At 42.6% G+C, this 26,110-nt stretch overlaps 1 protein-coding gene across 1 annotated transcript in view; it reads left to right on the top strand.

The window, feature by feature from the left end:
• Window positions 1-26,110, top strand: part of LOC308315110 (CUB and sushi domain-containing protein 1-like) — a 694,698-nt gene that overhangs the window by 377,654 nt on the left and 290,934 nt on the right. The window contains exons 8-10 of the mRNA XM_080762946.1: window positions 267-348; window positions 2,897-3,021; window positions 21,721-21,842. Coding sequence (XP_080619072.1) covers window positions 267-348; window positions 2,897-3,021; window positions 21,721-21,842 — 329 coding nt within the window. The remainder of the gene's footprint in view (window positions 1-266; window positions 349-2,896; window positions 3,022-21,720; window positions 21,843-26,110) is intronic.

Here is a 26,110-nt window from a genome sequence, read left to right as displayed (position 1 = left end):
TTAGAAATAAACCCAGGTGGGTTGATTAAACCCTGAGGCAAAGTCGTCACATAAAAACATTAAAAACACAAAAATATAAATTAATTTTCCAAAAGAAATAACAATTCACAACCCTTGATTTTATCTTTACTTTGAATGCTGGAGAATGATCATTGTCTTCAGTTCTTGGTGCCTCACTGCCTCTGCAAAGTGTTAAAAGGTGTCCTTTATAATTTATATTATTCTCACACAATGCACATGACAGCTGTCTTCTCTTGAATTTCCAGTGAGTCAAAGTGGACTTGCGGGTGATGTCTGCCCTGATCCTGGGGTTCCAGAATATGGCAAGAGGATGGGTTCCAACTTCCAGTGAGTTTCATTACATTTTACCTGGTCTTATGTGATTTCTTGGTGATTTTATTTTATTTATTTTTTTGCATCGAGCTCCTTGATTTAAAGTGTAATTATGCAGGTCTAGTTATGGACGGCAAAAACAATCACGTATCCTTGGCGGTAGTGTAGATGTTTTGTGATTTTGGGACCAGATTTGTTTACAGACCATTTGGATAGTGTTGCCTAAAATACAATAGTACAAGTTTTTGTACTGCGTCATGCGTTAATGCCATTCTTAATGGCATTTACATTACCACCAAGCTCCTGATATTGTCAAATAAATAGAAGATAGACAACATCTACCAACAAAATTAGAGGACAGTATGGCTTGTGAGCAAGCCATAAAGGTTTTTTGTGATTCGGCTAGCTCAACATTTATTTTAATAGCAATCCAATTTAATTCTGGGCCATGATGACAATACTGATAGTCAGCTATTGTTAGCTAACATTTTACATAATGTCATATTAACATGCAAATGAAAGACAAACAAATAGATCCATCTCTAAAATGACATTTTATGGTTGACTACAATCTTGTGACCATCTATCTACTCATGAGGTTTTGCCACCTGAATGTGCAATTCCGCATGCAGTGATGTTTGTAAGCTAGAAACCTATAGTCTATGTCTATGGAAACCTGATCATACAGTATTACTGCAATCTATAAAATAGATGGCTTGGTAGAGGTAGATAGTTCCATAAAACATTTTAAAGATGTTTTGGGCTATGCTGCCTTTAAGTCACAGAGAGGGAGACAGGAAAGACGGAGAGAGAGTCAGGGAGTGACATGTCTCTGAATTGTCACTCTCATGATTGGAATGGAAACATTTCACATTTTACATTTCTGACAAAAAAAACTATTAAATCAATCAAAGACATACAACAAAGGACCGCCAGGCTCGGGAATCGAACCAGGGACTCGCTGTCGGGTATCATATCCTTACCATGCGCCCCGGCATGAGCACATAGTTTTAGGATACTTTCCGCAATTGTCACTCTTGTAGCTTTAAACTGTGGTGACAATCTGGAGGTCCTGTTGTGATTCAGCAAACTCTGCATTCCAGTTTCACCTGGTTCTCACTGTACTCTCAGCAGGTCTAAAAGAATCATCCGCATGCAGCTTGGGAGAAAACAAACAGATAATAACACATTTGTCTTTTTTATGTCTAACTCCTGCTGTGTCCCGTTACTGTTAGCAACTGTCACTGCACACACACACACACACACACACACACACACACACACACACACACACACACACACACACACACACACACACACACACACACACACACACACACAGTAGGCCTATTAAAGGAGATGCCTGTGTTTGAGCAAGGTCATTACCTCTGTGCGCGTGTTAGAGAGTCACTTCCAATCATCATTACACCCCAGGAATCAGGAGCCCGAGAACAGATGGATGATGCCATGTGACACCGTGGTGGAGCCTTAAGAGCGACACGCACAGATTTAGGCAAAACTTTCGAGGAGATTCGACTGCTGAAAGTTGGAAGCCAGCTGATGGAGACGCTTGCACTGTCATGGGAATCTTAATCTTAATCTTAATCTTTTTTCTGATGCCAGAGACGGCTTGATGTTGTTGTGAAGAAAATAAAAGCTTTATCATGATTCATGTCTTAAGGCATGAGAGTATACGTTTGTTAGGCAAGAGCATCTGTCACCATCTTAAGGAAGAATTCATAAATGAATAACTGGGTGTTAACTGTTTTATATGTCAGTGTTATATATCATTCAAATCTTACATTTGTGCCTGTTATTTGGGGGCCCACTTGCCATACTGCCACATAACAGGCCCACAGGTTGGGATGGAATCGCTGATCCATGGTTTGTGACTCTGGAGCAAGAGAAGACATACAGTACCCACAGGGAGGGGACAGATACTGCAGGCTGTACTGGACCACACCAATGGCAGGGAGCCAGTGATTAAGGAGGGTCTTAAAGAAGATAGAATAATGTTTGGCCAGGTGGTACTGTACCAGACTGCTGTGTCTATCAGCGGGGTGGGGACATTAAGCTGTTCAGACAAGGCATCATGCAGGGTAACAGTTAGATCTATCGCTGGGCTGTCCCTTCCATGTATTTGACAGCAGGGAGTTTGAGATCGGGGTGGAAGGGGGCGACCGGGACAAGTGACGAACAAATTGAGGGATGGAGATAAGAGTTGTTGAGAGGATACATTATAGAACAGTTTACACAAAAGACACAAAGGATGGGAGGAAGGAAATAATTTAGTAAAGAGGAGAGAAGAGAGGAATTTAAAAGAAAATCTAATTAAGTCAGCTGTGATGACAGCTATATTAGACTGGGATTAAGGAGCCAATTAATCATTAATAGCATAATTATCATTCAGATTTCATTATATTTCATTATCTTCTCCCATGTTGGATCAAGTGTCCTGTTCTCCCTGTGATGATAGGCATGCACTATGGGCATGCTGAACACATAATTAGTAAAGTTTTATTTTAAGATGTTGTTTGTTCTGTTTTTCCCGTACGTACCACAGAGTTGGATCCAGTGTCCAGTTCAGCTGTGACGACAGTTACGTTCTACAAGGATCCAAAAGTATCACCTGTCAACGAGTTACTGACACGCTGGCTGCCTGGAGTGACCACAGACCCATCTGTAGAAGTAAGTGTCTGTCTGTCTGTCTGTCTGTCTGTCTGTCTGTCTGTCTGTCTGTCTGTCTGTCTGTCTATTAGAGTTGTCAACTGAGCTCAGAAGTTGTATTCAAATTTCATTTCAGTCTTGGTAGATCTGCTATATTCAGCTAATGTTCACCTATTGTTTCTTTTTTGTTTGTTTTGTCCATCAAATTCTCTCATGCGATGTCTTTTAAATGTGCGTGCCTGCATAACCTAATCATGTCACTTGAATTGCGGAAAATGTGTCACTGTTTTCCGTCCATGTTATGAATGTGGCATGTGTTCCGCTTGGCTTGTTTAGATGGATGAGAGGCTGACATGTCCACGCAAAAGCTGAACGTAGGCTACACAGAAAGCCAGCGCACATGTAATGGTTGAACTGACATGATAAAACATTGAACGGTATAGCCATGCCTAGTGACTTGGTATACAGTGTATTGATTGCACATTTATTCCCCCCTCGTTAATTCGACGCTCAAGTATTTATTTGACAGCCCTTATATCTATACTGTATACATTTTGTATTCAGTACTGTATTCATCACTATACTGTAAATAAAACACCCATGACACAATAACAAAAACATCTCTACTTTGCACTCTGTGGATGGAATATCTGCCCTGAGGCTCACCTTCACCGATGACATGAATGGTGATGTTTGTATGAATGAAACAACACTATCTTGGACTGGAATGTTATACAGTCCACCAGCAGCAGGAGTTCTAGAATACATGTGGCTATGTTGCAGTGTTGTTTTTGGCAGTACATTTCTATTTTAGTTTAGTCATAGTCTTTGAAATAAAGCTTAATTTAGTTTTAGTCATATTTTAGTCACTTGGAATGTTAGTTTTAGTCGACTAACTATAAGATTTTAGTCGACTAAATCTACAGTTGATTTAGTCGACTAAAATGTATTTTGGCGGGCCTTGATGCCGTCGTATAATGACTGATTTTACACTTGCTGAAAATAGCAGATCTACAAGCTCACAACACAGCGCGGCACGTGAGCAACCAAGTGTAAAATGACTTATACTGGATCTCTTGACCACTAGTCCCTTCCTGACATTTTAGTATAGTTTTCATTTGTTGATGAAATTGTCAATATATTTAGTCCTAGTGTTAGTCATCATGGCTTAGTTTTCATTTAGTTTCCATTTAGTTTTCGCCAGTGAAAAAAGGTAGTCGACGAAAAATTTTCATCCTGGTTTTAGTCGACGAAATCAACACTACTATATGTTGTGAGTGTTTGTGCCGAATAGCAATCACTACATCTCTGCCATTCTAATTAGCTTATAAGCCTATAGCAAGTTTAGCAACACCCTGCAGGCCAAATTCACCAGCAGAAGGTTTGCATGCTTAACTTCGGGATTTGATAAATTATGTAAATATGAGTACCGAGGTGAAAGTGATGCTGGAAGACCCGGAAGTAACACCCTCTGATATGATCAATGATCTTAATTGAGAATCTTGAAATATCCAGCGACACTTTCTCTTTCTGCTCATTAAGTGCAGCTGATCTGAAATATGTTAAGGGGATTTTGTGACTAATGGCATGAGGGTAATGGAAGTAATGGGAGTCTCCCAGTTTCTTGGTCAGCATGCTGTTTGGAGAGGAACTCTGGTCCCTTCTCCAGCTGTTTTCAACATAGCCAATGACAGATGTGGCTCCCGTCAAGATTTGTATGTACACTGTGATGGCACTTTAAGCACATTCCTACTTTTTATAGATCCACCTGTTGTACACGTTTGTTCCTTCAGTTAGGCAAGAGATATTCTATCTTTTTCTAAAGCTATACTGCCCAGGTGTGCAGTAAAACTATGTAATATAGCCGTTGCATAGGCAATTTGATTTATCATGAGGGATAAAACAAAAACAAAACAAATAAATATGGGATGCTGCCATACTGAAACTTTCCAAAAATGTTTAATTCATAAACTCCCCAAGGATGTTGTAAGAAGGTTTCTATTGTTTTGGAATCTAAATGCATAAGGCAAACCTATAGAAAACAATATGGAAATGTGAGTTTATACACATAAACACGATGCACATTCAGTGCGGACATGGTATTTTGTTTGAGCACAAAGGAAGCCAACAGTTTTGGCTACATCAACATTTACTTTTTTGTGGGTGTGTTATAAAGTCTAGTTTTAGACTTCATGAGAGAAATATTATAGTATAGTATAGTATAGTATAGTATAGTATAGTATAGTATAGTATAGTATAGTATAGTATAGTATACAGTAGTTGTAATTGTCAAAGTGGGTCCAGGAAACACCACTTCAAGGGGTTCCAGGGGATACCAATTATAATAGCATCACAACCACTTTAACCACTCGGATATTCAAAAATAGTCGATTATACAATCTCTCTCTGGGGGTCTCTGACACAAAATCTTTTCAAATGGGCGTCTGTAGCCAAATGCATTATTCATTTGGGGGTCCTCGACATGAACACGTTTGAGAATTCACAACTCCCACAAGCTCAGGGACACTGAATGTTAGCCTAATGACGCTCTCTGACTGACTAGCTGACTAAATAGGTATGTGAGTGGCAGTGGCTCCATGCGTCTGCCCACACACACACACAGTGACAATACCCTGTTGGCTTATTTATCGTTGCGCCACGCGGAACAGAGAGACAGCTAGGACGTGCACACGCACAGTCGCACACATATCGACGAGGAGTATCCACAAGGACAATGTCACACCTCGTATACCATAAGAATACTCCCCCTGAGCACTGTGTGTGTGTGTGTGTGTGTGTGTGTGTGTGTGTGTGCGCGTCTGTGCATGTGTGCGTGTTTGACGGACAGGTGGTCCCTATGCACAGACACATACTGTAGGGTCTCTGTCACATCATATTACTGTGTGTGTGTGTGTGTGTGTGTGTGTGTGTGTGTGTGTGTGTGTGTGTGTGTGTGTGTGTGTGTGTGTGTGTGTGTGTGTGTGTGTGTGTGTGTGTGTGTGTGTGTGTGTGTGTGTGTGTGTGTGTGTGTGTGTGTGTGCGCGCTTGTGCGAGTGTGTGTGGGGCTGGCTGGCTGCAGGGACCTGCCTGACTTGCTTCCTGACTTCCTTCCTGACTAGGGCTATTCCTGTCAGCCAGAGAGAGACAGCGAGCAGAGATGGAGGGGGATGTGACAAAGAAAGACTATATATACTGTATTTGGTCACAAGATTACTCTACTCTGGAATGCCCTATATGTATTCTCCTTACTTGTTTAGCTTGTTTCTATTAGAGATCTTCAGATTGATTGAACGCCTTTTGTCCTTATGTTTTACTTTATGGGGGATAACTTTTATTCTTATATATATTAGCTCACTGCTAAAGCCTTGTCCATGTTTACGTGCACACAGTGCCCTGCTGAAATGATACTCATTGACACTAAGCGGAATAGATTGCAGGCGTGCACAACAGCACCTGTCCGTGTAAACTCATTATTTAAACATCCATCCATTTTATGCATATTTATGGCCATGTTTTACCCTGACAACTGAACTGTCAAAAGAACCAAGCTCTGCATGTCAACCTGTGCTCATGAATATTGATGGGAATGAATGCCAGCAGGCTCATGTGATGCTTATTTTCCATCAGATTGTTCTGACTGGGCAGAACTATACAGTATGTCCGGAAACCCTGGCTTGATCCGTGCATGAGGCTCTCAACTGTCTGATCTGGAATTTGGAAGGACTGGGTCTTTCTTGCCTTTGGCACGAGCTGTTTTTGATACGCACTTTTTTGCATTCCCAAAATAATGGAAGGGGTGGAGGGAGGGGCACGGAATGGCTGTCAATGATAGGTACTGTATAATTGGAAAAAGTACACTACAGAAGACATGGTTTGGGTTGCGATCAATAGTTTTCTGTGCGTGCGTGCGTGTGTGCGGCATGACACAAAGACAAACAAGCAGTAGATTACAGGGGAACAGACATATTTAGCAGCTACTAGTGTGATGTCAGTTTAAGACACTTGCAGAGTAGCTGAGTGTGGAGAGTGTCACACTCTGGGATTCAAACCCACAAGTCCCTCTGGTCTCTGCTGTGCTGAGACTTTACTGTTAATTAGAAACTGGTCTCTGGGTGAATGAGTCACACACAGTGTGTGTTGTGTGTGTGTATATGCGTAATTGCATACATGCACACGCGCGCGTGCGTATGTGTGTGTGTTTGTCCTCTCTTTTCCAATTAACAAGTAGATCAGTCATCCTGAGTTCTTTCTCTCTCTGGTATCCCCCCCCCCCTCTCTCTCTCTGTCTGTCGTTCCCCTCTACCTCTATCTCAATCAATCCACTCATCTCTCCCTCTCCCTCATGCCTTCCTTTATCTCACATCTCCTTTGCGGTCCCGTTTCCTTTCTTCCGCACCGTCAGACTCGTCCCTTCTTCTCCTCTTCCTGCATGTTCAGCTGCTTTCCACTCAAACATCCTGAGTGTTCATTGAACACATGCATGCCGGTCCGTGTTTAGAGTCTCAGCATTGAAGCAACACTCAGGATGTTACTGTATACTACGTATACTCCTCTCTGTAGCTCTCCTCTCCCTCTCTCTGTCTCCCATGCATTTCTTTACGGATGCCCCTCCCTTTCCCATTCTCATAATGGTAGTGATAGCCTCCAGCGGGCTCGTTATAATAAATGAAGGACAAATACGATAACGGTGAACCCCCTCCTCCATCACCGCCACCGTCACAGTGATAACGGTGAACCCCCTCCTCCATCACCGCCACCGTCACAGTGATAACGGTGAACCCCCTCCTCCATCACCGCCACCGTCACAGTATAACGGTGAACTCCATCACCGCCACCGTCACAGTATAACGGTGAACCCCCTCCTCCATCACCGCCACCGTCACAGTGATAACGGTGAACCCCCTCCTCCATCACCGCCACCGTCACAGTGATAACGGTGAACCCCCTCCTCCATCACCGCCACCGTCACAGTATAACGGTGAACCCCCTCCTCCATCACCACCACCGCCACAGTGATAACGGTGAACCCCCTCCTCCATCACCGCCACCGCCACAGTGATAACGGTGAACCCCCTCCTCCATCACCACCACCGCCACAGTGATAACGGTGAACCCCCTCCTCCATCACCGCCACCGTCACAGTGATAACGGTGAACCCCCTCCTCCATCACCGCCACCGTCACAGTGATAACGGTGAACCCCCTCCTCCATCACCGCCACCGTCACAGTGATAACGGTGAACCCCCTCCTCCATCACCACCACCGTCACAGTGATAACGATGAACCCCCTCCTCCATCACCGTCACAGTGATAACGGTGAACCCCCTCCTCCATCACCGTCACAGTGATAACGGTGAACCCCCTCCTCCATCACCGTCACAGTGATAACGGTGAACCCCCTCCTCCATCACCGTCACAGTGATAACGGTGAACCCCCTCCTCCATCACCGTCACAGTGATAACGGTGAACCCCCTCCTCCATCACCGTCACAGTGATAACGGTGAACCCCCTCCTCCATCACCGCCACCGTCACAGTATAACGGTGAACCCCCTCCTCCATCACCGCCACCGCCACAATGCCTGTTGACTAAAAGTGACTGAAATTGAAAATGCCATGGTAGCCCTTTAATGTTATGGCACCCCGGAGAGTCTTTTTAAAGAGGATCCTTAACAGAATATAATGACTTTTTGCAAAATATCCCTTTAAGGCAATAGTACGGTGAATTTATGAGCCAGTGTGGACAAGGTATATTAAAGGGGGATTGGCAATCGACAATTTCTATGTTAACAGCATGGCAGACTCTGAGAAACAAAGGGGCCACAGTAAGGGGACACTACAGCGACTTTTTCTCCAAGAGTAACTTGCGTTCCTAAGCTAAAAATGTAGCTCTACACAGTAAGGCAGTGGCTGTCAAAGTGGGATCTGGGGCACCCCAGGGTTCCTTGAGGGAGTTCCAGGGGTTCCCCATACAGCAAAATGAGGAACAGTAAACTTTTCCTTCACATTTTTTTCCCCACTGGCTAGAAGTTAACACCAGTAATGTATAAGAATGATTATTCAGATCATAGAATGTTGTACTGAATTTAATCTAACAACAACATATTCTCTCCTGGCATAAAACCTTGTTTGGGGGAGTCTGTGTTTGAGAACACTACATTAAGGAAGCATGTGTGATCTGTGACAATTATTAGTATGCCATGCAGTCACAGCTGTGAACCGCAGCAATCTCTGGGTGTTAATTTACCTGTACTGTAGGGGCATATTCTTCACACTTTGCAAGCAAAATTACAGGTGAAGCTGCAAATCTTTTCCATTTCCTTGTCAGGATTAGGATCCACAACCACTAAAGAGATTTAGGTTGGAAATCCGATTAAGAATATCAGCTATTGTGTTCCCTTTTTGTTAGCTATGCTGCTTTTCGATGAAATGATGTTCAGACTACCACATTTTAGCTTTATTACAGTACCAAGTTCAAGGTGGCGGCATTGCATCTCAACAGTGCAGGAAGGATTACGGGTTAGGGCTGGACGATATGACTTCAACTGACTAATTTATGAACAATTATTCAAATAAAAGGTGAAAATAACAGTCCTAATAGTTGCCTGTAGGTCAGCTGTTCAATAATGTTCCTGTCAATTCCTTGATATAAATCCTTTTATTTGTTTAACTGAGCATGACCCTTCGATAAGCCCCACCCACTGTAACTTAGAAGTTACTGACTGTTAGGTGTGCATTGGCACTGCCCTCACAACTCAATTCCATTCACCAGGTAAAGATTTGATTTGATTCTACGATGCATTGCAATGCATCACACCTTTATCTACGATGCATTGCAATGCATCACACCTTTCCATATTACTGCACAGATCAGTCAGTTCAAGCAGTCAGATATAAAAGCATGAGAATATGAAAAACATTTTATTTAGAGCGAAAAAATAAAATCAACTAGGTGCTCAATGGAGGTGCAGAAAAAGTGTTTTACTCTGTAAGCCCCCCCTTCCGTTCCGGACAAAAAACGGGAGATTTTTGCTTGCTTACCTCGCTAAGATTACGATAAAGTCGCTGATGATCGCTCGCTTCATATTTTGAACGAGAGGCATGTTGAAGTCAGAAATGAAGAGCTTAGTATATCCATCTGGTCAAAACCACGGAGAGCTCCTTAGATTACGCTCGCCGAGCCTTTCTTTGTGAACGGTAAACAGAGAAGTGAATGACAACGTGCATGCGCAAAAGAACAAGGAGTATGGTGCAGAAGGAGAGGCCAAAGAGAAAAATTAGTTTGATATCAATGGGTTATATCAATTGATATCAAATGTTTGATATCAATGGGTTAGTGACCGGATGTGACCGGATGGCAACCACAATGTTCCCAGTTCAAACCAGGGCTCCCCCAGAGTTAGTGTTGAAGTGTCCTTGAGCAAGACACTGAACCCCTAATTGCTCCCGATGTGCAGGTCGGTGCCTTGCATGGTTTCCTGGTGTAAATGGGTGAATGTAATGCATCTCTGTATCTCTGTAAAGCGCCTTGGATAAAGGCGCTATATAAATGCACCATTTACCACTCAAGAGTCAAGACACTTCCCCCGCTGCCACCCTGTTCTGACATTCCATATGTTGATCTTACCTCATCAAACCCTGCACACTCAAGATAATGGCCAGTGCAGAATTCATTTGTTGATCTGACCCCCCATGCCAAAGCACCATCGCTTGCCCAGCAGTCTGCCGTCACCCAGGCGGATGCGTGCACGCAACCTCGCTCTCAGGGCGCCTTGCTGGTATTATATATGATGTTTTATACAGTATTATAATGACATAGCCTAATTATATATTATCTCATTAAATATCCTCGCTGAAAATATCCAATCTACAAGCCTACAATACATTCCACTGTAATGCGACGTAAGCTTGTACTGTATACGGTTGGCCATTTTCTGCAAAGGTTTCCCAAATAATACCGATGTTGGGGTTTAACCACACAGGGAAGGGAAACTGTGGGTATCAACCCCCTTCCATTGTGTGCATTAGAGGTGAGTTGGTTGGAGCCACAGTTGAGAGAGGGGGAAGTGTATTCAGATCTTTCAGACTGGTTCAGATAGCCGTAGAGGTTAGTATGCAGCACTGCTCATCCAAGCCATTAGAATAGACGGTGATTCCTTCCCACAAAGGGATTGTAATGTACAGCATAGTAGTAGCTACGGAACAATGTGAATGTTACGAATACAACATCCAAGGAATTCAAAATCATTTCGGTTGCAGAGCCTTTTAGGGATGTCTTTCTGCAGCGCTCTCTCTCTCTCTCTCTCTCTCTCTCTCTCTCTCTCTCTCTCGTCTCTTCATTCTATTTTATTTAGACCTTGCATTTTGACTCACTTTGGCTGCACAGCAGGGAATCCAGTCACAACGCATTGTAACCACAGAATCCAGTCAACAGAGCTGTTCAAGGACTGCTCAAACACTTGTACTAGTCTCAATTTAAACTGGACAGCACAGCTATTATTATTTGTTAGTGTCTATAAATGTTATTAGTATAGTGCTTAATAGAATAAAAACATTCAAGGACGGCATTTGCGGTGTGAGTGCACTACTAAAAGGGTCTGAGATTAGTCCAGAGTATTTGCTTTTCCTGCTGTTGAATGTCACAATAAACTTTAGCTCATGCACTCACCTTCCGTGTGGTTGGTTAGTATTTTACCACGACAATTTAACACAAGTGTTTGTTGTTGTGATCAAGCCTGTGGTTATAAACACGATGGCAAATTGAACTCTCAGTATTCAATAAGCAGATTCAGTGATGATGTGAACATAATATAATTGCCTACAGAAGTTTGTCATTAGTGTGTGGCCTGGCTTGCTCCAGGTAGTCACAAATCTGAGGTAGTTTGAGCCACAAATAAACATGCGGTTGTATGTGATCTCACATTGTGCATCATGTAATAGTCACGTACAGTAGCCTACTGTAGTGTTCTGTAGACATCAAATGTGGGAAAGGGTGAACATATTTACAGTTACTGCAGTCAACTTGCTGAACTGTAAAACATCAATTCTATGACAGCTGTGTAATAGAATAATTACTGTAGTGTAATGTCCACTGTACCAAGACATCAGAGACACATACTTCCCACAGATTACAATCACCCAAGAAGAGTTTGAAATCATGTCTATTGACAAAAAGTACAACAATGTGCAAACACAGCAGCTGCTGTGATAGGCGAAGGATATCAAATGGAACACAACCACCCTAAAGACTAATCTAAATCTACATTGAGTGATCTCAGTACATAGAAAATGGTTTATTGGAGATTCTGACTTTCAATTGTACATACATGGCTTCATTTGTTCATCTATAGCCTTACAATAGTCACAAAACCTAAGCCTTGTGGTTAGAGTGTCCGCCCTGAGATTGGGAGGTCGGGTTCAATCCCCGGCCGAGTTATACAAAGGCTATACAAATGCTACCCAATGCATGTCTTCGTGCTTGGTACTCAGCATCAAGGGTTGGTTTGGGGTTAAGTCTCTGCGAAATACTGTATAGTGTCATGCCCCGGGGGTGTACTTGTACATCAAGCTGCCACACGCTACAGAGACAGGAGATGGGCTCCTGACCTATGGGCCACATGGCTCAGGAACCGCTGATTCCCAAGGCTACTTGCTTGTACAGTAACAATTTTTTGTGACAATAAAATGGCATCAAAGCAGCAATATGGGTGGATATGTTTTGACGGACTCCTCCTGGCCCAGAGGGGTCACTCATAGTGACAGTTCAGAGCATGGTGGCTCTTTAGATTGCCCTGATTGGTCAGCTATAGCTGTATAAGATATGGGCTGATAGGGGTAGCGCGGCGATATGACTTCAAGTTCAAATCAATGTCAGGGTGATGCGTCAATTGTGTCACGATTAATGAACGATTATTACAAATAGAAGATCTACAAGCTCATGTGTTGTGATGCGAGACAGTATTTTTGTATGGCACCATTGTACAACAAAATGCTAAATGCAGACGAGCAGTCTGGTGAGACATAGGAGGACCCCAGGCAGGAAGTAACCTTAGTCCTATATATACAGTGCCCTGGACAAGAAACACCTGGTGACGTTCCACTCTCCAGGACTTAAAGGACATTGGAATGAGCTCTGGTGGATGCCCTATGCCCCTCAACGGGGTAAAGAGGATTAAGTCAAGTCATATATAGGCTACAGTGGTGTCATGGTGATTTTTTTTTCTGGTACCACGGAACGTCACGCACACGTGCACGCGCATTGCGCAAATTGCGGCATACACACACATACACAGCTGCATAGCCTATTGTTAAATAGTATATGAGAGTTTTAGACACAAACACAAAATACCGTAGTCAGACAAACATCTTTACTGCACACCAGCAAAACTAAAAAGTTTGCTTTGGACGAATTAATCTGTTCTTTGATGGAGGAGGAGGAGGCATTCTTCTTGTGTGCAGAACACCTCACAGCAGCAGTAGCCTACTGGAGCCATAGAACACCGAAGTCTGACGTCACTTTCAGTAGAGGGCGCCAATACACAGGTTCATGTATTTTTTTATTTGCATTGTCGATTTTAGGTTGCTTCATATAAGAACTGTTTGAGAAAAATAAACCGACCACCCCGGCCTTTCTGTCAGGGAAGTGGCTGTGCGTCGTTAATGATGTCCATTCATATTTGATACAGCCAGTTTCTGGAGAAAATTGAATTAATGTGGCCGCAAAAGCCTTGAAACTACATATGAAGGCAATGTAGCTGCTAATATACGTCACGCCCAGCTGTCAACACATTGCATTCCTGAGATTCCTCGTTGACGTAAGCTCAGCTGGTGGTGACTCGACTCGTACTAACCACGAAACATTAAATATCAATAAAATAAAAATAAATGTAATTAACATTCAGTTTCTGTTGGGCACCGCCTACCCGGAAATGTAGTCTCTGGGTTGTTTGACTCAACGCTTATTTTGTTACTCTTTGGGTATATTTGTACATTTCCGCCTTCAGTCGATGCTTCATATCCATATGAGTGATAAGGCCGGGGTGATCGGTTTATTTTTCAAACACAGTTGTTATATGAGGCGATCTAAAATCCCCCATGGAGATTACAATGCAAATAAAAAGTACACGAACCTGTGGAATGACACCCTCAACTGACAGTGATGTCAGGACTTCGGTGCTCTATAGCCTACTTTTTGTTTTCCTTTTTTTTCTAAACATCTGTTTATTATGATTTTTGGCATAAAAGCATTTCAGTAGTGATTAACCAGAAAATTACAGATCGGACAAAAAATAGCAAAAAACATACAAACAAGAGACTTACAATAAAAGGAGACAAAACATAACTCAAAGAAAAAGACAAAAACAATAAAATAATAACGACAGAAACAACATCACTATCAATTCTAAAAAACATTTCTGAGACATATAAGACATATGCATACATGTGTACCCCCATAGACAATACAAACATACATACAGTATACACATATCAAACATTCATAGGTACATTAATTAGATGACATTACGGGGCAGAACAACATTGAATTATAGCCTACTTCTGTAAGTGTGCATGCCAGTAAACCTAGACCACTGGGTAGGTCTACTTGGTGCGTCTTGGAAAGTCTGGTGACGCAAGGTTGGTCTCTGAATCTAGGAGGACGTGTTCTAGCGTGCATGAATGTGCACCGTTCCGTTCTGTCCCTGCACGTGCACGTCTTAAAATTACTGGTACCACCTAACTAAAGGTGCACAAACCACAGTCAGACACATGCACTTTATTAACCCAGTATGCTACTACAGGGGTTCTAAGGAGTTTTACTTATTTTTCTATATGGTGAGCGAGTCTTTTCCTGTCAAAGTTTACTACAGGGATTCTCAACGTTTTTGGCTGGGGACCCCCGGAAATAGTTTGGTCATGTCTCGCGACTCTCGTCCCGGCCCCACTCCCCACCACCACTGCAAACTGCAGAAATAGCTTTGACGTGTGATGCAGTCATAACAACTGACTATTATTGACTATATTGACACAGCTGACATTTTGCTCTCGCGTCATAGTTGCGGGTTGGGAAGAAACCTGGAGTGGCATTATTTCATTAGCCTAATAGCAAAATGAATGGCCGCCATGTGAATATGATGACTTATCATAGGACTATACCTACAGGCCAAATGCCACGTACATAAAAGACACAGCTCAGTGTAACAGCCCATTACAAAACATATTCATAGTATGCAGAATAAAGTAAACAATTACAATACTGACTACAGATGTGACATTGATCGGTGTTGGATGAGGTACGTACTTAGTGGGAACCCAAACACTGATTCACTGTAAGGTGAAAAGATACGGTCAGTAGTGGAAAGTAACCAAGTAAAATGTTCACTTTAATTCATTATTTGCATTTGTATACTATATAGGCTATAGGCCCTACGTCTACTACTATAATAGCCTACTATCGCTACAATTATTTGACAGCTCTAGCAGTAGCGTATGCAGGAATTACAAGTAGGCCAGGCGAAAATATAAGGCGGAAAGCAACATAAACACATCAAAACGTTAATAATAATGGCGATTATGGCCAATGATCCATCATCCAATAAACCAGTAAATGAATACAATGTATACATTAAGTATAAAATAAATAAGAGACTATGCAAGTATATTCAATGTATGTATTTTTATTCTCAAAAAGCACAGTATGTAAAATGGTTAATGGTGCATTTATATAGCGCCTTAATTTATCCAAGGCGCTTCTAGAGATCGTGCATTACATTCACCCATTCACACACTGATGTCGGCAGAAACCATGCAAGGCACCAAGGTTCCTGCATATCAGGAGAAATATGCAGGTTTGAACTGGTTACCATCCGCCGATCCGGCAACTCTACCCCTGAGCCACCGCCACACACATTCATGCGGAAACCATGCAAGGCACCAACCTGCAGCATGCATTAACAGCAAAATCAAATAGTATTCACGCTTCACAGCAAAATCAAACGCTTCACAGCAGAATTATATAGGTTTCACGCTTAACAGCAAAATCAAAGTGTTCATGTTCACTTAGTGATGTCTCAGAACATGAGACAGCTTTCGCTTTCGCTTGAAAATCTCTATAACATAATCGTAGTTCAGACCTTCCGTTAAATCTCTCTCAAACACTATAGGAGACAGACTATTTAGGCGAGAGGTTGTCATTGTAGTTCTGCGTGCATTTTTTACATCATCATTTTTCGACCGCGGTCGAGATCATGGATTTCACAATGCTATGCCAGACTTCCTGGTCCTTCATTGCCACCCCCAGTTCCTGCCTACTGAAGCATGTGTCCCTAGTCATGACATCAGGGAACGACAGCTTTCTACCTCTGGTCCGCCCTGAGGCAGGACTCCAGAGAAGAGCGCAGTGGCCGGCAAACTGCGCTCTTCTGGATCGGACCAGTGAAGAAACACAGGGAAGGTTGCCGTATATTAGATTAGATGGGTGGCTCTTCCAAGACAGAGTTTGCGCTCTCATCACTCATCAAATACCTTCAGTATACAGTGCGTCAAATGTATCGCTCACTGAACCCCCCTGGCTCTCCTTGAACACAAAGGCGTTTGCATGTCTATGGGAGGGTCGCGCCACGGAATGGACACGCCCGTGAATGGGCGAGCTGGGGCGAATGGACAAGCAAGTCGGAGCTACATGCTGTTCCATTGTTCTAAGTTTGGCGATTTTGTCTCTTTTTTTATCACCGTTTTCAAGGACGGGCGAGATTTAGACTTGGACAGGCGTGGCGGCCTGGCCTCGCCCTATTGTCAATATGCCTCTGAGCTTTAGTCATTTTCAAGTGAATTAGTTAATTTGCAGATTTGGATCATTAAAACGGCACTATAACTTTCCTCTTCTACCCCGGATTTGAACACTGTTTTCCAGCATAAGTCTTGACATTTGAGCTAATAGAGCCTGCCTGCTTGCTCAGGGGATAAAGGGCCCTATCTTGTGCCACCCCTTACCCCGTATCCCTAAACCTATTTGCCATTTTTTACTATTTTGAAAAAACATTTCCAAATGTTCAACTAGTCGATCTACATTGACACGTTGTGAGCTTGTATATCGGCCATTTGAACTATTTTAAATGGTTAAAAATAGGGGAAAAGGGGTAAGGGGATAAAAATGAGGGATAAGGGGTAATGGGTGGCGCATATGCCCAAACAGTTATATCCTAGATCACCTAGAGAATAGAGATCCTTGCATATATGGAGCTGACTGACACATCCACATGACCACGTCTGACATCTTGGACTCCATGTTCGGACATGGCTGACCCTGTGGCGCGTTCCAGACAACTATAAGGCCTGGACAACAGTCCTTCCCTTTTATTAGTATTTTACAATGTAAGGACCTGGTTGAAAATTGGGTGAAGTGCTCCTTTAAGTAGCTCAGTTGCTTGCAAATAAGGGTCATTCAAAATATGAAGTAAAAATACAAAAAGTATTGGCACAAAAGTAGTTATTACAGAATGGGCCATTTCACTAATCGTATTATTGGATTTGAATTAGTAATGCATTAATGTCTTCATCACCTTTATGTTGCAGCTGTTAAAGGTGCTTTATAATTACATACTGCTGGGTAGAACTATAATAATGCATCATTATTTATTAATGTCACTATTAATAATCTAAATCTGAATCTGCAAAGTAGTAACTAAACATGTAAAATATATTTTAAAAAGGAGCAGAGGTATAGTATTTAAAAAAGGTAATATTTAAGTGAATAAAAAGTTGCAATTTATTCTACCTCTTTCCATGCAATGATGCAAGTGCGATTTGGCGCCACCTACTGGACATAACATTAGCCAGGTGTCCTGTATGTCGTGAGCTCCTGATTAATGCACTGAAACATTCCTTATTGTGCCTTTGACAGCATATTGTAAGTTGCAACATTTTATTTGCATTATATGATGCATATGGTAGCCTTAGCCTATAAGTATTGTCATAGTATACCTGTGAAATGTGTATTGTATTGAGTGTTGACCTGCTGGCTGAGGTTTGTTAGCAATTAGCTTTTTATGCTAGTTTGTTTGTGTTTCAAGACAAAATAAGTGTAGTCCTTTAGTCCATTACTCTAAATAAGTAGGCTACACAGGGACTTGAAGTAGCCTGCTGCCTGCATGATGTCAGACTCAGTCAGCTAACCCTAGCCAGTGTTGTTTTTGGCAGCACATTTCTATTTTAGTTTTAGTCATAGTCTCTTGAATAGTTGTCATCTAGTTTTAGTCACATTTTAGTCACCCGGAATGTTTTAGTGTTATTCTAGTTTTAGTTGACTAAATATAAGGTTTTAGCGACGCGTTGTGAGCTTGTAGATCTGCTATTTTCAGCACGCAACCAAGTGTAAAATGACTTTTATTATACTTTAATGGATCTCTTGTCCACTCCCTTGCCGCAATTTGCAACTCAAGATTTTTTTTAATAATGGGATGAATCTAGAGTTGCAATACCCTCTGACTTGACTCCCCATTCATCCAATTTGCTTTTGCAATCTGCTTGTATTAAACGACGTTAAACTCAGCAACATTGCAGCTCTAGGCCAAGCTTGAATTAACCTCTTTCAATCTGCCAAGCTTTTGTTTCATAGAAATCCACTGTAGACATGTTATGATGAGCTGTTTTCTGTCAAGAAATTCTGTGCAGGTGATTCTGAAGTGTTGGAGTTTGGAAGCACTCATTTTTATTAATGCGTCAGGCTGCTACCTCCTGCATTATGTGCAAATTCGAAACGGGTGGTATGCAGGGCGGTTTAGTGACTTCGACGAGTGCTTTCAAACTCCAACACAAAAAGAATCACCTGCACAGTTCTGTTTTGATAGAAAGTAGCTCATGTCTACGGTGGATTTTTATGAAACAAAAGCTTGGCAGATTGAAAGAGGATAATTCAAGCTTGGCCTAGAGCTGAAATGTTGGTGAGTTTAACGTCAAGCAGATCGCAAAAGCAAATAGGATGAATGGGGAGTCAAGTCAGAGGGTATTGCAACTCTAGATTCATCCCATTATTTAAAAAATGCTAGAGTTGCAAATTGCGGCTTGTCCCCTAACATTTTAGTCTAGTTTTTATTTGTTGACAAAATTGACAGTATATTTAGTCATAGTTTTAGTCACCATGGTTTATTTTTTTTTTCGTTTTTATGTAGTTTGTGAGTCAGTGAAAAAAGGTAGTCGACGAACATTTTCGTCATAGTTTTAGTCAACAAAAACAACACTGACTCTGCTTTATTGTGTTAGCAGTAGCCTACTTTCATTAGCCTGAATACTGCTACACAGAGTTCTTAGAGTTGTGTGTTATATTGACAGCCTAACATTTTAGTTTACACGTATTTCTTTTTGGCATCGTCTCCCATGTTGAGTTTGGCTCCTGACTGTATACAGCAGTGGTTTTCAACCAGCGGTCCGGGGAGCACCAGTGCGCACAACATTTGTGTGCTCAGCAAAACATCCCGTGGCTGAAAGGTTAAAAAGGCCTCGTGCACGTTTGTCCCAGTGTAGCCACGTGTTGTTTGTGTGTGTGCGTGTGATCAGAAATCACGCCTGAGGCCATAGCATGATCATTTACTCTGCAAGCGCAGCAAGTCGACACGCCACACACACACACACACACATACACACACACACACACACACATACACACACACACACACACACACACACACACACACACACACACACTGGTGCATTCAAACACATGTTTAATACATAATCCATCCATGTATTTGCTACTGCAGTGTTGGATATGGCAGCAGCAAGCGTGTTTGACTCTCTAGTAGTGATTAGCATGGGGTTGGTTATCGATCTATACGTTGAAGACGGGACGACAGTCTAATTGCATAAAATGGTAATATTGACTCACAGTACTGAGCGATGCGATAATAATAAGGTACGGTATACTTACAATAATTCACAATTTAGGCATTTAGCAGACGCTCTTTCTTAATCCAGAGCGATTTACAGTAAGCAAGGACAACAGAAGGTAGGATTTGATGAGGTCAGATCAACATTATGGAATGAGTTTGAATGGACAGGTTTCAGTCAAAAGGGAGACATCAAAGAGGAAGGACGGGTGGGGAAGGGTCATTATAATATGTTGATCCTTCAACATCGACATTATGAAATGTCAGAACAGGTCAGCTCCATATATGGAGATCTTAAGCCTTAACCACACCAAAGGGTCACCATGCAACTCTTTGGGTCCAAACGGTTGCAAGGAGTTGACGCTAAAGCCGTCTTGACCCTTTGGTGTGGTTTGGGCCATTGAATTCCACTAGGGTCAACGTGGGTCAACGTGCAACAAGACATATCACACCGCAGGGACAACGCTAAAACCGTCTTGACCCTTTGGTGTGGTTAGGGCTTAAGGGTTTCAGGTTGAGGTCAGATGTAAAGTTGCTGGCCGGCTACATATATGCAGATCTCGAAGATGATCCAGTCTTCTCCATGTATGGCTATCCAAGGTTTGATGAGGGCAGTGTTGTGATCTTCATATATGGAGACGGCCATATTTGGAGTGTGTCTCGAGGCGTCACAGACTGACAACCATATATGGTGGCGTGACGTGTCACGAGGCATGATGGACTGACAACATATGGAGGCGTGACGGAAGGATCGACTGACAGGTTTTGCAGGTTTTCATAGTAATCTGCGACCTACAGTTGCAATAACTGACATTCCTTTCCTTGTGGGAATATTCGGTGCCATGGGAAGGAATGGAATTGATATACGATTACAGATTTTAAAAACAGAAAGAAAATCAAAGCAATTAGTTTTTAATTACTTGAATAATCTGTAAGGAGTACATTTTGAAACCTCCAAAGTAAAACAAACACCCACACACGTTGTGTGCTTGTAGATCTGCAATTTTCAGCATGCAACCAAGCACAGAATGACTTCTCTTTTAGTTCTACTGGATCGCTTCTCCACTAGGCCCTCCCTAACATTTTAGTCCAGCTTTTATTCGTTGCCGAAATTGTCAATGTATTTATTCATAGTTTAGTCATCATTGCTTAGTTTTTATTCAGTTTTTCCTCTGTATAAAACGGTAGTTTTAGTCGACGAAAACAACACTATGGGAAAGCTGGCTGACAATGCTGTTTTCTGACTAATTTTCTGTAATGTTCAAGGTGTGGTGTGTGGAGGATATGCCCATATATGTACTGCACATGCACAACTTCAGCACAAATTGGTATGTCTATCGACTAGAGGAAATCAAAGTCTGACGTCAGCGCAAATTGCCATTGTTGGGTAACGAACGGTGAGACTGAGAGGAGGAAGGTAGGAGAGGAGGAGAGGGAGTGGGAGGGAGGGAGGGAGGGAAGGAGGGAGGGAGGGAGAAGGTAGCAGGACGGAGAATGCGACAGGGAGAGGGAGAGGGAGGGATGGAGAGATGGAGGGAGAGAGAGGCAGAGAGGTATGGAAGTATATTCGAGCGGGAACATATAATGCAGTCACAATAAGTGACTGCTGCTGCTGCGTGGGTGCGTGTGCATGCACGTCTTTTCTTATACTATTAGTACAAAAGTAATAACATTGTTTCATGATGCTATCATTCCTGAACAGCCTGTCAATCTCCATCACTTTCTCTACATTATTTTCCTATTGTGTACAACTGTACACACACACACACACACACACACACACACACACACAGCAAGCATACTTTTGAATGCATAAATAATTGATCTCTCTCTCTCTGCAGCCCGTACCTGTGGCAGTAATCTACGGGGGCCCAGAGGTGTCATAACGTCTCCTAATTACCCTGTTCAATATGAGAACAATGCACACTGTGTGTGGGTCGTCACTGCAATGGACGCCGGGAAGGTGAGCTCAATATCTGCTTTTCTTTTTTATTTATCAGGCAAATAAATCACATGAACATTCTTCTTACTTCAAGGGGGAAAAAAGTGTTTCTGTGTTGGATTATTGCATCCACATCTTTGGCTTGTTTTCCTGTAAAGTCGCTTAAATATTCATAGTTGCAGGTTGCTTTGGTTTGGGCTCGTTTCTGAAGTGTAGTTGGCTTTTTTGGTCTTTCTTTCACGATTATTTTTCAAAATAGCTGATGTAAGTTTCCTATAGCTTTGCTTTGGAGATGATCCATTGGTGTAGGAATTGGGAGTGAGAATATGATATCTAGTTCAAATGGGCTTATGTCTCTGGCTTATTTAGGCCTGCATGCTTCTGCACCTGTCAGCCTTGAAACATGATGTGATCACACCTCTAGTCTGCTACACCAGTAGCAGACTAGAGGTCCACTCTACAGTGGAGTATTTACTAGGGGTGGGAAATAGATTCATAGATTGATGCACACATAGGCGATTATTAATCGATTCACAAATGTCAAAGATCAATTTAGTTTTTAGTTTTTGCATGTTGGTACAGAATTCTCTCTCTTTTTTTTTTTTTAAAGAAACCTGCTTTGTTTGTAGTGTAATAAAAGATAATGGAAGTACATTTATCTGCTTTTATTATGGCACTGTTGATCACACAGTGAGGGGGAAATAAATCATGTATTGGAATCATGATGCATAATCGAATTGTAGCCCTCTTAATTGGAATCGAATTGAATAGTCCGGTACCTCAAGATTTTCGCTCCTAGCATTTACCCCCCTCATCACTACCACACCCATATCGACGGCTATCGAGGTCGGCAAAGACCAAACATGCTCAGTTCTTTACCAACGGCTTCTTCCGCGGCCGAGTCAGGCCGATATCGGCACGGTGGACACTGGAGAGCATGGCTTTACATGATGACGAGTCACATTCAACACTGTTGCCAGCAGCCATCACTTAACTATAAAAGTATAAATATGTAGTGTCCTTACAAATTCTGTAGAACTGCAGTATAACCTGCCCGAGAGCTCCTCTAATCTGCATTTCATTTCATTTCATTTAAACAGTCATTTGGAAGACGATGACAGAAAGGTTAGGGTGAAGCGAAAAAAGGTCTTGATGCCTGAAGCTCTTGAAAACAGGACAAAGAGTATAAGGCAGAGAGAGAGTCAAAGGGCGAGAGGCACAGTGATGGAAGAGAAAGGCATATTCAGTTACTGTCTTCAGTTCTGAAGGTGAAATGGAGACGACAAAGACGAGAGAGTGAGAGAAGAGCCTCTGTACCCCAGCAGGTACTTGACAAGAGATAGACATTGAAGATTTCAATAAATACACACAAAGGAAAATGGAGTCTGTGAGTCACATGTGAGGGAAGGAGGGAATGTGAGAGGAGTAGGAACTCAGAGAAACACAGTGTGATAGAAAGGGGGGGGGGGATCTGGAACTGAATGGGGAAGGTAAAGAGAATGAGAAAGTAAGCGAGTTATATGAATAATGAGAGAGAGAGAGAGATCTAGAGAAATATACATATTATGTAAAACAATATAAAAATAACCTGGTGATGTAATGCTCTGAAGTAATATTGGTTGACCTGCACGAGTAACTATGGCAACCCACTAGACCTGTACTTATACCTGCATTCCATGATCGATCTATGACCTCTTCTACTTTGATCGTCTTCTTCTCTTTCTCTAACTAATTCAAATGATTCCGTAATCAGTTTGGTCTCAGGATGATGAAACACTTTCCGCACGTAAAACAACATTACCTTTGAGAAATCTCATCATTCACAACAGAACTGAATCAAATAGAACAGACGTGCACATACTGTAGCCTGAAGGCTGGGAAGATGGTGTGTGTGTGTGTGTGTGTGTGTGTGTGTGTGTGTGTGTGTGTGTGTGTGTGTGTGTGTGTGTGTGTGTGTGTGTGTGTGTGTGTGTGTGTGTGTGTGTGTGTGTGTGTGTGTGTGTGTGTGTGTGTGTGTGTGTGTGTGTGTGTGTGTGTGTGTGTGCGCGCGCGTGCACATACACATGCTTGAGTTTGGAGAGCAGCTCAACAATATGCTAGAATGTGACAGATTATCAGCTCACTCCAGCTGCTGGCATTTACCGACGGTTTCTATCTACAGTGAGAGAGAGGGAGGGAGGGGGGGGGGAGGGGGGCAAAGATAAACAGCAGAGCAGGAATGGAACAGAGCTTTATTGTCCACACTAGGTGAAATAAAATTGTTCACCTCATCAAAGTGGCTCCAACTGAGGCACAATGAAAAAACACCTGTAGCCTGTCAGACATTTTGCTTTGCTTAGGGTGACCTATCCTCTGGGATCGTTTTGTTCAAAAAAATAAATAAATAAACTGGGCGAACGAGCTGAGAAATATGGCATATTGGAGTGGGAGTGAACTTGAGAATTTGGCCATCCAATAACGGTGCAGAGGGGCGTCGCTCCAAATGTGGTGTTCTTGGCTGTGTTATTCGCTAACCTCGCGTCAGCAGGCTTCCCACCTCGGGGAGAAAGCCTGGTCTGGGTTACAAAATTGCCGTGTGTTAAGTTAACACATGCTTGAGCGAATAACTAGCCTGGGCAGCATTCCTTTTCGGGTTCATGATCCGGACAGGAGCGGATGATATCGCTACGTCATGTTGTAGTATTGTTTTGTAGTCATCCGGAACTTCCTTTCCCCTCAAACCGATTTTTCTCAATAAAAGCTGAAGGCTACGAGAGCTTTTATTGTTATTCTTCCGGTTTGGGGGAAAAGGAAGTTCCGGATGATTCTTCCAGCCTGATGACTACAAAACAATACCACTACAACATGTCGTGGCGATATCATCCGCTCTCGACCGGATCATAAACCCGAAAAGGAATGCTGCCCAGAAGTGGGGGCGGCGGTGGGTGCAGAGATCGGGGAATCTGAGGAAGCTGTGGGGAATCTCGGGCGGCTGTGGCTCAGGAGGTAAAGCAGGTCGTCCAATGATCCCTGGGTCGGCGGTTTGAATCCCGGCTCCTCCTGTCCACATGTCGAAGTGTCCTTGGGAAAGACACTGACCCCATTTTGAAACGGGCTCCTCGCCACTCGCCCTACACACTTCCACTCGGTAGGAGCATAGAGTTCTACATAATAGAATTCCCCTCCCATCCACTTGCATTGAGTGGCCACGGCCGTTTTGAGTTGCAGGCCCCCGCAGTGCTGCTGTTACTAGAAGCAGGCAGCGCTTTGCAGATCGCACCAGGCGATAATTATATTTATCCTTACTTTGTTATATTTATACACATTACATAAATGATACTGCCTTTTTAAACATAATTATTAGCGTGCTTTTAGATCCCATTTTAACACAGTGCTCTTATATGCCTTTCTCTTCTGGATGATTGGAAACGTGACGATTTAACGTCCTCTTAGCAAATTTGCAATAAATTGATCTATCCATCTATCCAATTCCGGGGCCGTCTCATTATTTATAACTCTATGAAGTGTGTAGGGCGACTGGCGAGGAGCCCGTTTCAAAAAGGGCATTGCCTCCAATGAGTTGGTCGGTGCTACAAGCTTTCCACCATTGGTGTGTGAATGTGGGAAGTGAGGACGCTGGCGTCGACTGTTCGCCGCTTCACCTCCTAATGTATGAATGAATGAACCATTGTAAAGCACTTTGAGCACTTGGAAAAGCGCTATAAAAATGCAATTCATTCATTAATGGCAAATTTGAATCCAGACCAGAAATCACACTGGCAAATGACTGTTTCATTTTACAGAGCACATTTTGCATGTCGTCTATTGTGCTGTGATTGATGGGGGGGGGGGGGGGGTTATGGGCTCAAATATTGGCTATACATTCTATTTCTATCTATCTTTGAAAAATAATTTAATATATATATCAATTTGAATGCATATAACAGCGGCCGACAGGCAGACAAAGTTTCCGGAAGTGTATTATTTGTCTAACATCCGTCTAACATCTATATAATGAATGGGCATATATGTTGACCCTGCCCGCTCACCTCCGCCCCACCTGGTGCTGCGGCCATCTTGGAAACTAAACACAATGTAAACAGTGGGAGAGGGGGTGGGGCCGAGAAAGGCCCTTATTGCAAGTGGGAGTAACATCAGCTTTGCCCACAGAGCCACATACAGAGTTTCAAATGAAAAGCATTCATGATTAAGCAATCTTACTTTCACCGTCAGCATGCTGTATATTCAACTCTATTATCACATTACATAAATGTAATGGCTAGACGCCACTCTTCATTTCATTGTCAAAG

Source organism: Protomyctophum bolini, assembly GCF_963924005.1.
Source record: "Protomyctophum bolini genome assembly, chromosome: 1".
Classification (NCBI taxonomy): Eukaryota; Metazoa; Chordata; class Actinopteri; order Myctophiformes; family Myctophidae; genus Protomyctophum; species Protomyctophum bolini.
The sequence above is the reverse complement of the archived record's forward strand: the minus strand, read 5'-3'. Positions and strand labels throughout refer to the sequence as shown.